This window comes from Mustelus asterias, chromosome 24, assembly GCF_964213995.1.
Source record: "Mustelus asterias chromosome 24, sMusAst1.hap1.1, whole genome shotgun sequence".
Taxonomy (NCBI): Eukaryota; Metazoa; Chordata; class Chondrichthyes; order Carcharhiniformes; family Triakidae; genus Mustelus; species Mustelus asterias.
In genome coordinates, this window is record NC_135824.1 from 7851508 (window position 1) to 7871437 (window position 19930).

Consider the following 19930-nt stretch of genomic DNA (forward strand, 5'->3'; position numbering starts at 1 on the left):
GTCTGCACCAACCACAATCCCACCCAGGCCCTATCCCTGTAACCTTACGTATTTACCCTGCTCGTCCCGCTGACATTAAGGGCAATTTAGTATGGCTAATCCACCTAACCTGCACATCTTTGGAGTGTAGGAGGAAACCGGAGCATCTGGAGGAAACCCACGCAGACATGGGGAGAACGTGCAGACTCCACACAGACAGTGACCCGAGCTGGAATCAAACCTGGGTCCCCGGCACTGTGAGACAGCAGTACTAACCACTGTGCCAATCTACCAACCCAACTCCACTTTCCCGCCCTATCGCCATGCTCTCTTCAAAGCCAATCAGCTGCATCATGCGCAGTGAAAGAGGATGATGATTGGTCGAGGAGCTTGATGTTGACCTTTCACCCCCAAGGTGCTGGGTTCAAAGTTGGATTCACCTCTCCGCAGATGCCAATTTAACACAAAATTGGGGGAATTTTCTCGAGAGACTGGAGTCTAACCCTTTATGCACCCATTATCCTCACATACCATGCAGGAGTGAGATGTAGCCAAATGCTGGTCGAAGAAGGACTATTTTTGGAAGGCATTACAGAATTGCATGGGTAACTTAGACACAAAACAACCATTTATTGCCCCCGGTAAGCACCAAACGTGAGGCTGCTGTCACATCCACCAATCATTACCATCAACAAATACCCAGCAGGGATTCGGAAGAGTTTTTGTGCTAATTCACTTCGCTAACTTCCACAAGGAGTGACTAGTAATCACAAACTCAGCAATATATCCAATTGTCAGTTCACCTCACACCTCTGCGTTGTAACTCCAAACTCAACGCCATTCAGCTTACCGTGAATATCAGCATTAGACTTTCCTGTTCTTACCATTTCTGTCCGTTTGCCTCGTGCTGTTGCACTGTGTAGCCAAACTGTGCATCCGCTGAACCCCTGATGATTTTTGGCCACTTGGTATCGATGTTAAATGAGTCGGATAGAACTGTTGGGTGTAAGAAGCACAAAATTAACACTCAGCATCTTCCACAAGAGCAATTTCCATTCGCACCCGAACATTACCTACAAGAAGGAGAACCAGGCCAAACATTACCTGCCAAGTTTCAACCTGGAATGGGCACTATAAAGCACTGAGAGTGAGACGCAGAGCACGAGAGGCACCGTCTGGTTGCAGAGCGAGGGGCACCGTCTGGTTGCAGAGCGAGGGGCACCGTCTGGTTGCAGAGCGAGGGGCACCATCTGGACACAGAGCGAGGGGCACCGTCTGGGCGCAGAGCGAGGAGCACCGTCTGGACACAGAGCGAGGAGCACCATCTGGACACAGAGCGAGGAGCACCGTCTGGACACAGAGCGAGGAGCACCGTCTGGACACAGAGCGAGGGACACCGTCTGGGCGCAGAGCGAGGGGCATCATCTGGGTGCAGAGCAAGAGGCACCGTTTGGGTGCAGAGGGAGACACACCGTCTGGGCGCAGAGGGAGACGCACTGTCTGGGCGCAGAGGGAGACAAACCGTCTGGGCGCAGAGGGAGACATACCGTCTGAGTGCAGAGGGAGACACCGTCTGGGCGCAAAGGGAGACACCGTTTGGATGCAGAGGGAGACACCATCTGGGCGCAGAGGGAGACACCATCTGAGCGCAGAGGGAGACACCATTTGGGCGCAAAGGGAGACACTGTCTGGACGCAGAGGAAGACACCGTCTGGGTGCAGAGGGAGACACCGTCTGGGTGCAGAGGGAGACACCGTCTGGGCACAGAGGGAGACATCCTCTGGGCGCAGAGGAAGACACACTCTGGGCGCAAAGGGAGACACCGTCTGGGCACAAAGGGAGACACCGTCTGGATGCAGAGGAGACACTGTCTGGGTGCAGAGGGAGACACCATTTGGGTGCAGAGGGAGACACTGTCTGGACGCAGAGGGAGACACCGTCTGGGCGCAGAGGGAGACACCGTCTGGGCACAGAGAATGAAATAACTGTCTTCAGCTTTGAGAGTTCTTTTGCTGCTATGAAAATTCACTGAGTTTATGTCTTCAGTAATTTGAAATCCAGATGTCAATGGGAAAAATGGAATTTAAGAATTGGACAGGTAGAAATCCCAATGCAAACTAAAAACAATCATTCCCTGGCAGCTGATCGCAGAGTTAAATAAATAACTTTGACAGACAGGCAATAGATTTTGGAGTGAATGCAGCTCATTCAGAGACCAGTGGGTCTGAAGGGAAGTTTATTTTACATTGTTCATTGAGCCAGGTGAGTTTTGGGACTGAGGTTCATTCACTGAAACAACATTAGCGATTTCTAATAGTGAGGAGGCTCAGAATTGAACCCAGGGAGGGCACTACAGAACGTCACTGTCTTACCTCATCTACTTGCTGCACCTCGGTGATATCATCTAAATATGTTAGGGGCAGATTCCAAATGGGCCCAGATACCCAACTGCCTCTGCCTCTCACTGCTGGGAAGACTGTAGCCATCATCACAGATTCCATAACCTTGGCCCCAATTTCATTCCCCTCAACAGCCACTGTTTCATAAGGACAGTCTGAGCCAGACAGTTAAAGCTTATTTATTAGACTTATATTAACACTGCAATGAAGTTACTATGAAAGTCCCCTAGTTGCCACACTCCAGTGCCTGTTGGGGTACACTGAGGGAGAATTCAGCACGGCCAAAGCATCTAACCAGCAGAAGGAGGCCCTTCAGCCCATCGAGCCTGTACCAACAACAATCCACCCAGGCCCTTTCCTCCCCATAACCCCATGTTTAAAGTTTAAAGTTCATTTATTTATTAGTCACAAGTAAGGCTTACATTAACACTGCAATGAAATTACTGTGAAATTCTCCTAGTCGCCACACTGCGGCGTCTGTTTGGGTCAATGAACCCTAACCAGCACGTCTTTTGGACTATGGGAAGAAACTGGAGCACCCGGAGGAAACCACTTACATTGCTAATCCCGGTGACACTAAGAGGCAATTTAGTTTGGCCACCCCACCTAATCTGCACATCTTTGGACTGTGGGGGGAAACCTATGCAGACCTGGGGAGAACGAGCAAACTCCACACAGACAGTGAGCCAAGCCCGGAATTGAACCCGGGTCCCTGGCGCTGTGAGGCAGCAGTGCTAACCACCGTGCCACCGTGCTCGTCCTGTTCTTAATCTCACTGCTCTATTCATCTCTGAATTGAGTTTCCAACACAGATGCTCCTCCAGTGCTGGGGATAATAGCATAATGCTGCCATTACTGGACTAGTAATCCAGAAACTCCAGATAATGATCTGGAGACAAGGAGCGGAATCTTATCGTCCAGCTGCAGTAGGGCTGGGTCGTAAAACACAGTAAACCCGTCAAAGGTCCTTTGAATTTGAAGGGGACCATAAAATCCCACCGGCCTGCAGCTCCAAGAGTTCAAATCGCACCAGACAGCTGAGGGAAGTTTAAATTTAATTAATAAATCTGAAATAAAATACCAGTCACAATAATAATGATCTTTAAACTACCAGGTTGCTGTGAAGACCCCTGTCACTAATGCCCTTCAGAGTAGGAAATCGGCCATCCTTACCCGGCCTGGCCGACATGTGACCCCAGACCCACCGCAGTGCTTGACACTTAATTGCTCGATTGTATCAAACCAGTGTACAAAGAACAAAGAACAATACAGCACAGGAACAGGCCCTTCGGCCCTCCAAGCCTGCGCCGCTCATGTGCCCAACTAGACCATTCGTTTGTATCCCTCTATTCCCAGTCTGTTCATGTGGCTATCTAGATAAGTCTTAAATGATCCCAGTGTGTCCGCCTCAACCACCTTGCTTGGCAGTGCATTCCAGGCCCCCACCACCCTCTGTGTAAAATACGTCCCCCTGACATCTGTGTTGAACCTTGCCCCCCTCACCTTGAATCTGTGACCCCTTGTGTTCGTCACCTCTGACCTGGGAAAAAGCTTCCCACTGTTCACCTTATCTATGCCCTTCATAATTTTATACACCTCTATTAGGTTGCCCCTCAGCCTCCGTCTTTCCAGGGAGAGCATCCCTAGTTTACCCAATCTCTCCTCATAGTTAAGACCCTCCATATCAGGCAACATCCTGGTAAACCTTCTCTGTACTCTCTCCAAAGCATCCTTCTGGTAGTGTGGCGACCAGAACTGGACACAGTATTCCAAATGTGGCCTAACCAACGTTCTATACAACCGCAACATCATATGCCAACTTTTATATTCTATGCCCCGTCCAATAAAGGCAAGCATGCCATATGCCTTCTTGACCACCCTCTCCACCTGTGCTACCACCTTTAAGGATCTGTGGACTTGTACACCCAGGTCCCTGTAGATGTGCGGATACCTATAACACAGACTGTAACAGTTCAAGAGGGTGTCTCCCCGGCACTTTCTCAATGTCAGTTTAGGATGGGCAATAAAGGCTGGCGTGGTCAGCAACACTCATGTTCCGGGAGTGAATGAGAAACACTCCATTGCAGAGACTGCCTGCCTCCAGATCAGTAACATTGCCTTCTTTCCCACTGTCCTCAGTACAACGATCACTGGAGCCTTTGTCACCTGTAGACCGACTGTTGCCAAGGTCTTTTGGCTGACTTCCCCTTTTCCAACTTCAATAAAATTCAGCTCATCCAAAATGGCGATTGCCAATTCCTACTTGTCATCCTGGTTTTTGGCTCCTGATTTACCAAAGTTTTACATTTTACTTTCTTATTTTCATAGCTAAATGCCTTCATGGCCTCCCACCTTCATATTTCCGTGACCTCATCTCCAACTCTCCCCTCACCATACCCAGATGTGTTCTCCATTGCCTGAACCTAACCTTTCTGCTCGTTGTCTCACTCGCTTTTCCCCAACTTTGATGGTCCTGTCTTCAGCTGCTTGCCCTCGCTCTGAGGAATCATCTTCTTAAATTGCTTCTCCTTCCCTTCCGGCTTTAAGACATTCGCTAAGGGACGGCACGGTGGCACAGTGGCTGGCACGGCTGCCTCACAGTGCCAGGGACCCGAGTTCGATTCCAGCCTTGGGTCACTGTCTGTGCGGAGTCTGCATGTTCTCCCCGTGTCTGCGTGGGTTTCCTCCGGGGTGCTCTGGTTTCCTCCCACAGTCTGAAAGACGTGCTGGTTAGAGTGCATTGGCCGTGCTAAATTCTCCCTCAGTGTTACCCGAACAGGCACCGGAATGTGGCGACTAGGGGATTTTCACAGTAACTTCATTGCAGGGTTAATGTAAGCCTACTTGCGACGCTAATAAATAAATTAAAAGAAAGCAAAACCCACCTCTTTGACCAAGCCTTCAGTCACCCCTCCTAACATCTCCTTATTCCTATTCACCGGTCAGGTAAATAACAACTGCAATGTTTATTCACAGATAAAGGCTATACAGAGGCTTACAGCTTCTGGCTCTGCCATTCCTTGGGTCCTGTGATCCTTACTCTGCAGATTAATTCTTAAAGGGACAATCACTACATTCCTGCTTTTGCTTAGTCTCCACTTCTCTGATTGTGTCTCTCTAAAGCATCATGGGATATCTTATCGCTATTAATGGGAACTTTTAAATTCAAGCTCTCTCATAATTAATATCTGTTGTTAACGTTAATTAATTAAACTATTGACAAGGCCATTCATTATGCTCAGAGTGTTCTTATTGTATGTAACTCAGACTACGTGCCGTTTGGCAGGCCTCATTTATCATGTCCAGTCCAAGAGTGTTAGTTGTTAGAATGTATTGCAAGTTTGGACTTTATCTGGGTTAAAACTGATATTTGAACAGTGAAGAGGTGAATTTGACCTAAGCATATTCTCAATGAAAATCTAGCTCACCGCCATTTCCGGCCTACTGTTTTCAACAATGACGAGTTGAAAATCACAATTAAACTTTGGACAGATAACAAGTGGGGACCTGCTCAAAATGTGATTAATTGTCATTGCAATAACTCCACGGAGGCGAAAGTCCCGTCACCAAGTTACTTTATTTACACCATACATCTGTACACAGCCAGTTCTCCAGTTGCTCCCTGCTGAATGCAGGCTGGGAGTCTGACACACCTGCTTTAAATAAGGAACATGAGGCTCCCTGATTTAACCATCAATTAGGATTCATCAGGCAGTTCATACTCTAGCAAGCCAACCTCATTAGCCTGGCTGAAGTCATCACAGTCACATGTATTAGTATACAGTGAAAAGTATTGTTTCTTGTGCACTATACAGACAAAGCATACCATTCATAGAGAAAGAAACGAGAGAGTGCAGACTGTAGTGTTACAGTCATAGCTAGGGTGTAGAGAAGGATCAACTTAATGTGAGGTAGGGCCATTCAAAAGTTTGATGGCAGCAGGGAAGAAGCTGTTCTTGAGGCGGTTGGTACGTGACCTCAGACTTTTGTATCCTTTTCCCGACGGAAGAAGGTGGAAGAGAGGAAGAGAGTATGTCGGGTTGCGTGGGGTCCTTAATTATGCTGGCTGTTTTGCTGAGGCAGCGGGATGTGTAGACAGTGTCAATGGATGGGAGGCTGGCACGGTGCCATAGTGGTTAGAACTGCTGCCTCACAGCACCAGGGACCCGGCTTCGATTCCCAGCTTGGGCACTGTCTGTGTGGAGTTTGCACGTTCTCCCCGTGTCTGAGCAGGTTTCCTCTGGATGCTCCGGTTTCCTCCCACAGTCCGAAAGACGTGCTGGTTAGGTGCACTGGCCATGCTAAATTCTCCCTCAGTGTACCTGAACGGGCGCCGGAGTGTGACGACTAGGGGATTTTCACAGTAACTTCATTGCAGTGTTAATGGAAACCTACTTGTGACCCTAATAAATAAAATGAAACTTAAATGACATGGAAGCATCACAAGTAACGATTCGCAGATTGCCAACAGGGCAAGCAGACCGAAAAGAATATCATGAACAGGAACAGGGTCGTATTTCTTCCTGTTTTATTGGGATGAATGTGAAAGGAAGGGAAGGAGATAAGATTTACAGGCTGTATAGTGCAAGAGCTTAGTCCTATGGGCTTGCCGAGCTGGCCGCTACGTGATAAAATCCTGTGTTCCAGCATCTATTTGTCTGCTGGCATCTTGCCTTCCCTCCGATAGTCACTTCCATCAAGAAGATGTCACTTTAGTTTTTTAAAAAGATGCACTTGTGTGAAGGTAAACGGTCTTCTCCCTCATAGTTCATGGTTTGCTGATGATCCAAGTTGTCAAGGTTAAGGAAAAGCATTTTTTTTGGAGGGACGGCCAGATCATCACAGAACTGCTGGGTTAACTGAAGGAATAACTTGGTGCTGGACTCTGTCCAGCTAGACAGCAGTCCCATCCAAAACCTAACTGGAAAAACAAATCATCATCCTACACTGCAATATGCTGCCAGCTAGTTTCACTGAATTGCACTGTGCGATCGTTCCACTGAAACTTATCTCTCATTTCTCAGACTCTTCCGTCCCTTCGCCTCTCCTTTCTACGAATTTATATTTCCATTTGCTCATTCGGAATTCGCTTTCGCCATCTTCCCGTTCATTCTGACCACATTTCAACAAGGTCGGGCGGGGAGGGGTGGGGCGTGTGGTGGAGATCACTTTGAGGGACTCTTGCTTCCAGTCCTGGCCAGCAGACTCACTGGCTGGGGCAGTTTCCCATCTAACCTCGTTCCAAGGTAAAATCCATTTCCCAGAGTCAGCATCAAACCCCCTCCAACGTTAAGTTAGGCCATCAGGTTTCGATCCAGAGTTCTCTGCACTCGATCCCAACATTACCCGGGAGATTTCGCACAAAAACCATCCCACAGCTTCTCAGAATGAGATTGTCAACTGCACATTACTTATATTTAATTGTCTGCAGGAGGTGGGAATTAACTGGGGATTCACTTGCATTCCTGTAACTTAGAAACATAGAAAACTACAGCACAAAACAGGCCCTTCGGCCCCACAAGTTGTGCCGAACATATCCCTACCTTTCAGGCCTACCTATAACCCTCCATCCTATTAAGTCCCATGTACTCATCCAGGAGTTTCTTAAAAGACCCTATTGAGTTTGCCTCCACCACCACTGACGGCAGCCGATTCCACTCGCCCACCACCCTCTGTGTGAAAAACTTCCCCCTAACATTTCCCCTGTACCTACCCCCCAGCACCTTAAACCTGTGTCCTCTCGTAGCAGCCATTTCCACCCTGGGAAAAAGCCTCTGAGAGTCCACCCGATCTATGCCTCTCAACATCTTATACACCTCTATTAGATCTCCTCTCATCCTACGTCTCTCCAAGGAGAAAAGACCGAGCTCCCTCAGCCTATCCTCATAAGGCATGCCACTCAATCCAGGAGGATTGTACTTCGGAACAGACTGAAACTGTGGCTGTTGGGTTTAAGAGGTGGATTTTTTTTGCAATCTGTATCTCTGTAAATAAAAGCGTGTAGATATTGGCTCCAGTTCTATCCTCCACCAACTAGCTTTCTGGCATAGAATGATGCTGGGGACTGGCACATAACCTATGGCCTCCTTCTGCACTGCAATGACTGTATCACTGGAATCTACCGCCCTGCCCGTCACAGATTCGGAGCGGGCGAGGGGCGGACAATGGAAATGTCCGTTGACCTCGGGCGGGAATTTTCGGTGTCACTCGAGTGAGGCCATAGAATCCCATCAATGAATCCCATCAATGAATCCCATCAATGAATCCCATCAATGAATCCAGCTCTCAGACCTAAAGCATTGAAAAACCGCCTCTCCTAAATAGAATAAACACTGATATTTTTGGGAAGGTGCACCACGGTGTGAGCGTATACGAGTGAACACACATCAAACCCACCAACACTGAGGTGACTTCACAGACTGGATGAGAAGGTTAGGAACTTGACTCGATTTTCTACCCAAATGGAACACGACCCTTTCCATGTCAAATGACATTCTGTGGGAAGGGTGTGAGAATCCTTGGGATGGTTCACAGATTAATCAGAATGGTTCGAGGGGTGAGGGATTTTATCAGCAAAGTTAGATTGGAGAAGCTGGGGTGATTCTCCTCAGAGCAACAGAGGTTGCTTTTATTTATTTATTAGTGTCACAAATAGGCTTACATTAACACTGCAATGAAGTTACTGTGAAAATCCCCTCGTCGCCACACTCCGGCACCTGTTCGGGTACAACGAGGGAGAATTTAGCATGGTTAATGCACCTAACCAGCACGTCTTTCGGACTGTGGGAGGAAACTGGAGCACCCGGAGGAAACCCACACAGACATGGGGAGAATGTGCAAACTCCACACAGACAGTGACCCAAGCCGGGAATCGAACCAGGGTCCCTGGCGCTGTGAGGTAGCAATGCTCATTGAACCAGGGTCCCTGGCGCTGTGAGGCAGCAGTGCTCATTGAACCCTGGTCCCTAGCGCTGTGAGGTAGCAATGCTCATTGAACCAGGGTCCCTGGCGCTGTGAGGCAGCAGTGCTCATTGAACCCTGGTCCCTAGCGCTGTGAGGTAGCAATGCTCATTGAACCAGGGTCCCTGGCGCTGTGAGGCAGCAGTGCTAACCACTGTGCCATTGTGTCAGAGTGAAGACGAACAATGACTCTTAAAAACATTTGAGGGAAATACACTTGCCAGGCTACAGGGTTAGAGTGGGGCAAAGGGATTAACTGGATTGCTCTACAGAAAGCTAGCATGGATGTGATGGGCCAAACAGTCTCCGTCTGTTCCCTCGAATCCAGGATGCAAAGGATCTCCAATAGCAGAAAATAAAAGCTGAAAGGAGGAATTAAATCAAAGTTACAATTCTCAAATGATAGGTCGGAAACCTCCAATCAGATTCTCACACCCCCCAGTGCTAAAAGGCAATCTAGTCAGGTATGTGCAAGCTCAGTGACGCTGAGCAGGAAATAGTTAGTTGTGTTGACATCTTGTCAAGAGCTCAGTTTGGCTGACAGGCAATTCTCCTGTGAACAGTGCAACATGTCTGGTCACTGACCAAAACTGATCCAGCGCCTGTTCACCTCCCACATACAAACTTACACTTTCACACACACTCCAGCAATCACAAGCTCACACACTCATATTCACAAACACACTCACACTCATTGGGATTTTAGTTCCCCATTTTACAACTGTCAAAGTCAGATCGCCAACCAACTGATTTGATTTGGTTTATTATTGTCACATGTATTAGTATACAGTGAAAAGTATTGTTTCTTGCGCGCTATGCAGACAAAGCATACCATTCATAGAGAAGGAAAGGAGGGAGTGCAGAATGTAGTGTTATAGTCATAGCTAGGGTGTAGAGAAAGATCAACTTAATTCGAGGTAGGTCCATTCAAAAGTTTGATGGCAGCAGGGAAGAAGCTGTTCTCGAATCGGATGGTATGTGATCTCAGACTTTTGTATCTTTATCCCAATGGAAGAAGATGGAAGTTATCATAGAATCATAGAAACCCTACAGTGCAGAAGGAGGCCTATGGCTCATCAGTCTGTACCGACCACAATCTCACCCAGGCCCTATCCCCGAAACCCCACACATTTACCCTGCTCATCCCTCTAACATACACATTCCCGGGACACTAAGGGGAAATTTAGCATGGCCAATCAACCGAACCCGCACATCTTTGGACTGTGGGAGGAAACCGGAGCACCCGGAGGAAACCCACGCAGACACGGGGAGAATGTGCAAACTCCACACAGACAGTGACCCAAGCCGGGAATCAAACCCAGGTCCCTGGAGCTATGAGGCGGCAGTGCTAACCACTGTGCCACTCCCAAGAGAGTATTGGTCAGAGTCTTGGTCAGAGCAGGAGCCATACTGTGATATAACCTGAAAGAATGCTTTCTATGGTGCATCTGTCGAAGTTGGTGAGAGTTGTAGTGGACATGCCAAAATTCCTTAGTCTCCTGAGAAAGTAGAGGTGTTGGTGGGCTCTCTTTACTATAGCGTCCGCATGGAGGGACCAGGACAGGTTATTGGTGATCTGGACACCTAAAAACTTGAAGCTCTCGACCATTTCATCCCATTGATGTAGACAGGGGAATGTTCTCCACTACGCTTCCTGAAGTCGATGACGATCACCTTTGTTTTGTTGACATTGAGGGAGAGATTATTGTTGCCGCACCAGTTCACCAGATCCTCTATCTCATTTCTGTACTCCGTCTCGTCATTGTTTGAGATCTGACCCACAACGGTGGTGTCGTCAGCAAACTTGAAAATCAAGTTGGAGGAGAGTTTGGCCATACATTCAAAGGTGTATAAGGAGTATAGTAAGGGGCTGAGGACACAGCCTTGGGGAGGACCGGTGTTAAGTATGATTGTGGAGGAGGTGTTGTTGCCTATCCTTACTGACTGCGGTCTGTGGGTTAGGAAGTCTAGGACCCAGTTGCAGAGGGAGGATCCGAGCCCCAGGCCATGAAGTTTGGGTATGAGTCCCATAGTAATAATGGTGTTAAATGCGGAGCTGTAGACTATGAATAGGAGTCTGACATAGGTGTCTTTGTTATCTAGCTGTTCCAGGGTTGAGTGTAGGGCCAGCGAGATGACGTCTGCTGTGGACCTGTTGTGATGATAGGCGAACTGTAGTGGATCCAGGCAATCTGGGAGGCTGGAGTTGATTTGTGTCATGACTAACCTTTTAAAGCATTTCATAATGATGGATATCAGAGCCACTGGGTGATAGTCATTAAGGCACGCTGCTTGGCTTTTCTTAGGTACCGGGATGATGGGTGCCTTCTTGAAGCAGATAGGGACCTCAGATTGGTGTAAAGAGAGGTTGAAGATGTCTGCGAATACCCTGCCAGCTGGCCTGCGCAGGATCTGAGTGCTCGTCCGGGTACCTCATCCGGGCCAGTTGCTTTCCGTGCGTTGACTTTTAAGAAGACTGCTCTGAAGTTGGCAATGGTGACCTCGGATAAAGGTTCACCCGATGGATCGTGCTCTCACTGACCTCTTGCTCAAAACCGGCATAGAATACATTGAGCTCATCGAGGAGGGGTGCATTGGAGCTGGCGATTTTACCTGCCTTCACCTTGTAGCCTGTTCTGTCTTGCAGACCTTGCCATAGTCGGTGGGAGTCGGTGTGGCGAGCCTGGGACTCTAGCCTGATCTGGTACTATCTTTTGGCATCTTTGATGGATCTCCTTAGATTATATCTGGCTTTCTTGTTTAGTCATGATGTGGAGATGCCGGCTTTGGACTGGGGTAAACACAGTAAGAGTTTTAACAACACCAGGTTAAAGTCCAACAGGTTTATTTGGTAGCAAATGCCATTAGCTTTCGGAGCGCTGCTCCTTCGTCAGATGGAGTGGAAATCTGCTCACAAACAGGGCATACAGAGACACAAAATCAAGTATTCTGTGACTTGATTTTGTGTCTCTGTGACCTGTTTGTGAGCAGATATCCATTCCATCTGACAAAGGAGCAGCGCTCCGAAAGCTAATGGCATTTGCTACCAAATAAACCTGTTGGACTTTAATCTGGTGTTGTTAAAACTCTTACTTTCTTGTATAGGTCAGGATTGCCTGACTTGAACGCCTCAGACCTGGACTTCAGCAAGCTGTGGATATCCCTGTTCATCCATGGTTTCCGGTTGAGAAACGCATGGATTTGCTTCTTTGGCACACAGTCTCCTACACACTTACTAATGAAGTCAGTTACTGTCTGCAACAGATCAGTTTGAATCAGTTGGGATGGCCAACGCAGTGCAGACCGCTTCCAGAAACTCTCCACCGCAGCTGCCAATGGCACACGAGCAGATAACTAAAGACGTGCCTCCTGGCACCAGTCCCGGGATGACACAGCATCCTCAGGAGAGAAGGAACAGGGAAAGGAAGATTTGCATTTGTATGGCACATTTGCACAGCATTCCAACGTGCGTTACAGATGATTAGCTACTTTTAAAATGCAGTCATTGTGGAAGACATAGCATGGCAGAAAGCTGTGGGGATGCAGTGGTGTAGTGGTATTAGGAACATAGGAGTTAGGAGCGAGAGTAGGCAATTCAGCTCTTCAAGCCCACTCCGCCATTCTATATGATCATGGCTGATCTCCGTCTCATCCTAACTCCATTTCCCTGCCTTTTCCCCAGAGTAAGAAGTCTCACAACACCAGGTTAAAGTCCAACAGGTTTATTTGGTAGCACAAGCTTTCGGAGTGTCGCTCCTTCTTCAGGTGAGTGAAGAGTTGTGTTCACAAACAGGTCATACATAGACACAAACTCAATTTACAAAACAATGGTTGGAATGCGAGTCTTTACAGGTAATCAAGTCTTTACAGGTACAGACAATGTGAGTGGAGAGAGGGTTAAGCACAGGTTAAAGAGATGTGTATTGTCTCCAGCCAGGACAGTTAATGAGATTTTGCAAGCTGAGGTAAGTCGTGGGGGTTACAGATAGTGTGACATGAACCCAAGATCCCGGTTGAGGCCGTCCTCATGTGTGCGGAACTTGGCTATCAGCTTTTGCTCGGCGATTCTGCGTTGTCGTGTGTCATGAAGGCCGCCTTGGAGAACGCTTACCCGAAGATGAGAGGCTGAATGCCCGTGACCGCTGAAGTGTTCCCCGACCGGAAGGGAACACTCCTGCCTGGTGATTGTCGAGCGGTGTTCACAACCCTGCCACAGCAACCTCTGCAAGACGTGCCGGATCATCGACACGGATGCCATCATCTCACGTGAGAACACCATCCACCAGGTACACGGTACATACTCTTGCAACTCGGCCAACGTTGTCTACCTGATACGCTGCAGGAAAGGATGTCCTGAGGCATGGTACATTGGCGAGACCTTGCAGACGCTATGACAACGGATGAATGAACACCACTCGACAATCACGACAATTTGATTTGGGCTGGAATTCTCCAATGCCGTATACCCTGTCACCGCTGCCAGCGAGAACGGAGAACTTGACGCTCAGCCAGATCTCCATTCACAGCAGCGGGACTGGAGAATCACAGGCGCTGCTGGGGTCGGCGAATTCCGGCCTTGTCGTCTGAACAGATTTATATTCAACCTTTTTCCGTGAACCCCTGCAGTCCACGTGAAGGTGGGGAGGTGATGGCCTAGCTGCACTATCGCTGGACAATTAATCCAGGAACTCATCGAATACTCTGGGGGCCCGGGTTCGAATCCCACCGTGGCAGATGGTGGGATTGGAATTCAGTAAAAAGTATCTGGAATCTGATGACACAAAACCATTGTCGATTGTCAGAAAATCCCATCTGGTTCACTAATGACCTTTAGAGAATGAAATCTGGAAGGAAATCCTTACCTGGTCTGACCTACAAGTGACTCCAGAGCCACAGCAATGTGGTTGACTCTCAACTGCCCTCCAAGGGCAATTAAGGATGGGCAATAAATGCTGGCTAGCCAGTGATGCCTGTGTCTCATGAATGAATTTTTAAAAAGTGACATTAGGGAATGAGTTCCAGGATTGTGGTCCAGTGATAACTTATCCCTCATCAGTTATCCAGAGAGGCACGTGAGTTGAGTGACGTTTATCAGATCTCTCTGCTGGTCAGGGTATGATTAGACCGCTTCCGGGCGATTAGTTTAAAATAACTGAGGAAGCCAAATTCCTCTGTTATTACGTAGAATTCCTGGCTTTTTCCCAGTGTATTGGGGAAACCGCATTCTGGGATCCCACATTCCTATTTCCATGAAAATCGCAAACAAATGGCCTTGGCTGTTTTGCTCTGTTTCCGTCCGTACCCTCGTGAGACACATCATTGGATTCCAAACCACCTACACTTGAGTCACGCTGGACAGATCAATAAAAATCACTTCCTGATCTGGTTCCCTTCACTTCCATCAGCCAGGACTCTCAACCTGCTGAATATTGAGATCCGTGTTGGCTCTTGAACCAGTTCCAATTGTATACATCCCACCGTGCTTCCTCGGCTTTTGTCCCCCAACAACAGTTAAGGACTGGAACAACCTCCCAGAAACCTAAATATCCATTCCGTCTAAGGACTCGTTTTAGGAACACATGTTGAACTTAATTTGATTAAAGCATCGATCGTGCACATCGGGAAGGATTTTCCAGACCCCCCCCCCCCACTCCCCGTGGCATATTTTCCAGCAGTCTGCTGATAGGAATTTCTGGTCTCGCCAATGTCTACGGGGTTCTGCGTGCCCTGCACCCTCTGCCATTGGGGAAAGTGGCACAGGGGGGTATGGGGGGGGGGGGAAGGCTGCGGTGGAGGGGGGTGGGGGTCACCATCGGCAGGACTGGAAGATTCCGTCGGTGGGAAAGGCCACAAATTTTGGGCCATCATGCACCACCTGTGAACATTCTCTTGTGGAAGACTACCACCATACCAAGCGTCAAGTAACAAGGAGGGCACTTCGCTGTACAAATGGCACATCAGGGCTTTTGGATGAGATTTCTTTTTATTCATTCATGGGATCTGGGCGTCACTGGCTGGCCAGCATTGATTGCCCATTCTCAGTTTCCCTTGAGAAGGTGGTGGTGAGCTGCTTTCTTGAAACACTAATACAACTGAATGGCTTGCTAGGCCATTTCAGTGGACACAATAAGAACACCAGGTTAAAGTCCAACAGGTTTACTTGGTAGCACGAGCTTTCGGAGCACTGCCCCTTCATCAGGTGAGTGTCAGAGGCTATTTCATAGGGCAGGTGAGAGTCAACCACATTGCTGTTTCTCTGGAGTCACATGGAGACCAGACCAGATAAGGACGGCAGATTTTCTTCCCTAAAGAACATTGGTGAACCAGATAGGTTTTTCCGACAATCGGCAGAATGGATATTTAGGTTTTTGGGAGGTTGTTCCAGTCCTTAACTGTTGTTGGGGCTCAAAAGGGGTTAGCAGAGGAAGCACGGTGTGATGTGTACAGTTGGAGCTGGTTCAAGAGCCAATGTGGATCCCAATACTCTGCAGGTTGAGAATCCCGAGATTTATCAGTAGATTCTTAATTCCAGATGTTTTTATTGAATTCGAATTCCACCATCTGCCGTGGCGGGATTCGAACCCGGGTCCCCAGAACATTAGCTGAGTTTCTGGATTAATAGTCTAGTGATAATACCACTAGGCCATTGCCTAGTGTGAAACTGAGGTCCCGTCTGCCTACTCAGGTGGGCACAAAGATTCCCTGGCAACATCTGGAGAAGATGTGGAGTTGCCGGCGTTGGACTGGGGTGGGCACAGTAAGAAGTCTCACAACACCAGGTTAAAGTCCAACAGGTTTATTTGGCAGCACAAGCTTTTGGAGCGCTGCTCCTTCATCAGGTGAGTGAGGAGTTGTGTTCACAAACAGGGCATATATAGACACAAACTCAATTTACAAGATAATGGTTGGAATGCGAGTCTTTACAGGTAATCAAGTCTTAAAGGTACAGACAATGTGAGTGGAGAGAGGGCCAAGCACAGGTAAAAGGAGAAGAGTAGGGGAGTTCTCCTAGGTGTCCGTGCCCATATTTAACCATCACCTAACACCACGGAAACAGATTATCTGGGAACAACCTCATTGCTTTTAGTGGGAGTTTGCTTTGCATAAACTGGCTGCAATGTTTTCCCACATTACAACAGTAATTACACTTCAAAAATACTTCACCGGCTGTGGAGGGCTTTGGGACATCCTGAGGTAAGGAAAAGTGTTATGTAAATTTCCGAGCCTTTTCGTTTTCCAAATGATTCTAATGGTTGGGGAAGTGTTGCTGCCTTGTAAGTGTTAAACACTGGGCTCTCTGCCCTGCTTCCAGTAATAAAAGGGACTGTTCAGAGCCCAGTGTGACTTTAGGCCAGTTGAAATGGGCCTCGATGTGTAATTATGAACTAATTATGAATGAAGTTCATCAGGATGAATTGACAGCTCACTCAGTGTATATCCCAAACCACAATCCTTTACACATCGCAATGCCACAGCTCTTTCTCATTAGTTGGGTTAGTTTTGAGTTTCCTGAATTGCCACTTCACATCTCACTCCGATTTGCCCACAGCATGTGTGACATTCTTTAGTGTTTATGAGCAAGAAATTTGACCAATTTTTTTTCTGTTTGGCAGGTCATTTTCCAAAGAAAATGGCCCTTTGGGGCACAATCTGGAGGGTTTACCATCCAGAGGGATTGGTCGCAGTGAATAGCACAGATTCATTTGAGGGGTCACTAGACAAACATTTGAGAGAGAAGGGAATCGATGATACATTCAGGTGAGGAAAGGTTGGGGGAATCATGGAATCATCATAGAATCCCTACACTGCAGAAGGAGGCCATTTGGCTCATCGAGTCTGCACCAACAACAATCCCACTCAGTCCCTATTCCCCCATAATCCCACATATTTACCCCACTAATCCACCTGACATTAAGGGGCAATTTAGCATGGCCAATCCACCTAACCCGCACATCTTTGGACTGTGGGAGGAAACTGGAGCACCCGGAGGAAGCCCACGCAGACACGAGGAGAACGTGCAAACTCTGCACAGACAGTCACCTGAAGGCCGGTATTGAACCAGGGTCCTTGGATCAGTAAGCAGTAGTGCTAACCACTGTGCCACTGTGCCGCCCCGATGTTTGATATTAATTTTAGATTATGGGGCACACAATTAATGTTCATTTTTCTGTCCATCCACAATCACCTCAGGGCCTGTCTTGCGTCTTGGGGAGTTGATATCTTTCAGCAAGCTTTAGTTTAAAAAAATGCCACCTTAAGATGTCTCATGTCCAAGCTTTTTCTGGGAAAAAGACCAAATCATCTTAAACTGTGACAGCGTCATTAAGGTCAAACGCTGCTGCACATAAGCGGGAGTAGAATCATAGAAACCCTATAGAGCAGAAGGAGGCCACTCGGCCCATCGAGCCTGTACCGCCAACAATCCCACCCAGATCCTATCTCTGTAACTCCACGTATTTACCCTATTAATCCCCCTGACACTAAGGGGCAATTTAGCATGGCCAATCCACTGAACCCACACATCTTTGGAGTGTGGAAAGAAACCGGAGCACCCGGAGGAAACGCACACAGACACGGGGCGAACGTGCAAACTCCACACAGACAGTGATCCGAGGCCAGAACCGAACCCAGGTCCCTGGCACTGTAAGGCAGCAGTGCTAACCACTGTGCCACCGTGCCACCCAGGGGAGGCGACAGTGGCATACAAACAAGACAGTGCAGTCAAAAACCCATGGACCAACCCATTCAAATATGTCAGGGACGGGTATCAAAATGATATGGAGAAACCTTCACCCTTCTTCAAACCTGGAAATTCCCGAGAGTTCCAGATGGGTGATTATCTGGGAAATGTGTGTGGTTTTGGAGTGGGGAGAGGCTGAGAGACCCATTGGGTTTAATCTGAAGTATGTGATCAAATCATATGGCTTTTTTAATATTCATTCATGGGATATGGGCATCGGTGGCTGGCCGGCATTTATTGCCCATCCCTAGTTGCCCTTGAGAAGGTGGTAGTGAGCCGCCTTCTTGCATTGCTGCAGTCCACATGCTGTGGGTTAACCCACAATGCTGTTAGGGAGGGAAGGGGCGGCATGGTGGCACAGCGGTTAGCATTGCTGCCTCACAGCGCCAGGGACCCAGGTTCGATTCCCGGCTTGGGTCGCTGTTTGTGTGGAGTTTGCACATTCTCCCCGTGTCTGCGTAGGTTTCCTCCCACAGTCCGAAAGATGTGCTGGTTAGGTGCATTGACCCGAACAGGCGCTGGAGTGTGGCGACGAGAGGAATTTCATAGTGACTTCATTGCAATGTCAATGTACGTCTTACGTGTGACTAATAAATAAACTTAAACCTAATTCCAGGACTTTGACCCAGTGACTGAGAAGGAATGGCGATATATTTCCAAGTCAGGATGGTGAGTGGCTTGGAGGGGAACTTGCAGGTGGTGGTGCTCCCATGTATCTGCTGCCCTTGTCCTTCTAGATCACAGAGGTCACGGGTTTGGAAGGTGCTGCCTCAGGAGCCTTGGTGAGTTGCAGATGGTACACACTGCTGCCACGGTGCATCAGTTTTGGAGGAAGTGAATTTTGAATGACTAACAGGACACAAATGTTCTGCAGGCGTAGGGATGTCCTGCCAAGATGATCCCACTCACTCAGTGCTGACCACTGCCCAAGAATGGATGGCTGTCTCCTCTGAGATCCTGGCTCACCATTGGCAGATGAATTTTAATGTTAATGAAGCGATGGACCCTAGAGGAACTGCTGCTCGTTTTCCTGCAGGAGGGGTGAAGCTGAAGTGGAAAGATCAACTTGCATTTATATAGTGCCTTTCATGACCTCATGATATCCCAAAGCACTTTGCACCAATTACTTCATGCTGAGATGTAATCGCTGTTGTAATGTCAAAAACATAGAATCATAGAATCCCTACAGAGCAGAAGGAGGCCATTCGGCCCATCAAGCCTGCACTGATAACAATCCCACCCAGATCCTATCCCCATAACTCCACATATTTATTCTACTAATTCCCCTGATTCTAAGGGACAATTTAGCATGACCAATGCATTTAACTCGCACATCTTTGGAGTGTGGGAGGAAACTGGAGCACCTGGAGGAAACCCACACAGATACGGGGAGAATGTGCAAACTCCACACAGGGAGTCACCCAAGGTCAGAATTTAACCTGGGTCTCTGGCGCTGTGAGGCTGCTAACCGTTGTGCCACCGTGCCACCCTTGGTGAGTGATTGTGCACTGGGCTCGAGAGAAGGGCAATCTGCTACAGAGACAATCCATGGAAGCCCATGCAGACACAGGAAGAACGTGCAAACTCCACGCAGTCATGGCTGCTAATTTGTGCACAGCAAGCTGCCACAAGCAGCAATGTGATAACGGCCAGAAGACCGTTATTCTTATGCTGCCTGAGTGATAAATGAGGGGGGAACTGTTCTGCTCTTTTTCAAAAGAGCACAGTAGGATCTTTAACATCCACCTGAGAGGTGGGGCAAAGATACGTTTTAATGTCACATCCAAAAGGCGATACATGAGAAATGTGGCACTCCTTCAATACTTGCTGCAATATCAGCCTCATTTTTTTG

The 19930-nt window shown here is 48.1% G+C and overlaps 1 protein-coding gene across 1 annotated transcript in view; it reads right to left on the minus strand.

Annotated features, from left to right (window-relative positions):
- The window catches only part of LOC144511183 (integrin alpha-11-like), a 177837-nt gene that overhangs the window by 152426 nt on the left and 5481 nt on the right, over window positions 1-19930 (minus strand). Inside the window, exon 2 of the mRNA XM_078241244.1 lies at window positions 864-975. Within this exon, the coding sequence (XP_078097370.1) occupies window positions 864-975 (112 nt within the window). The remainder of the gene's footprint in view (window positions 1-863; window positions 976-19930) is intronic.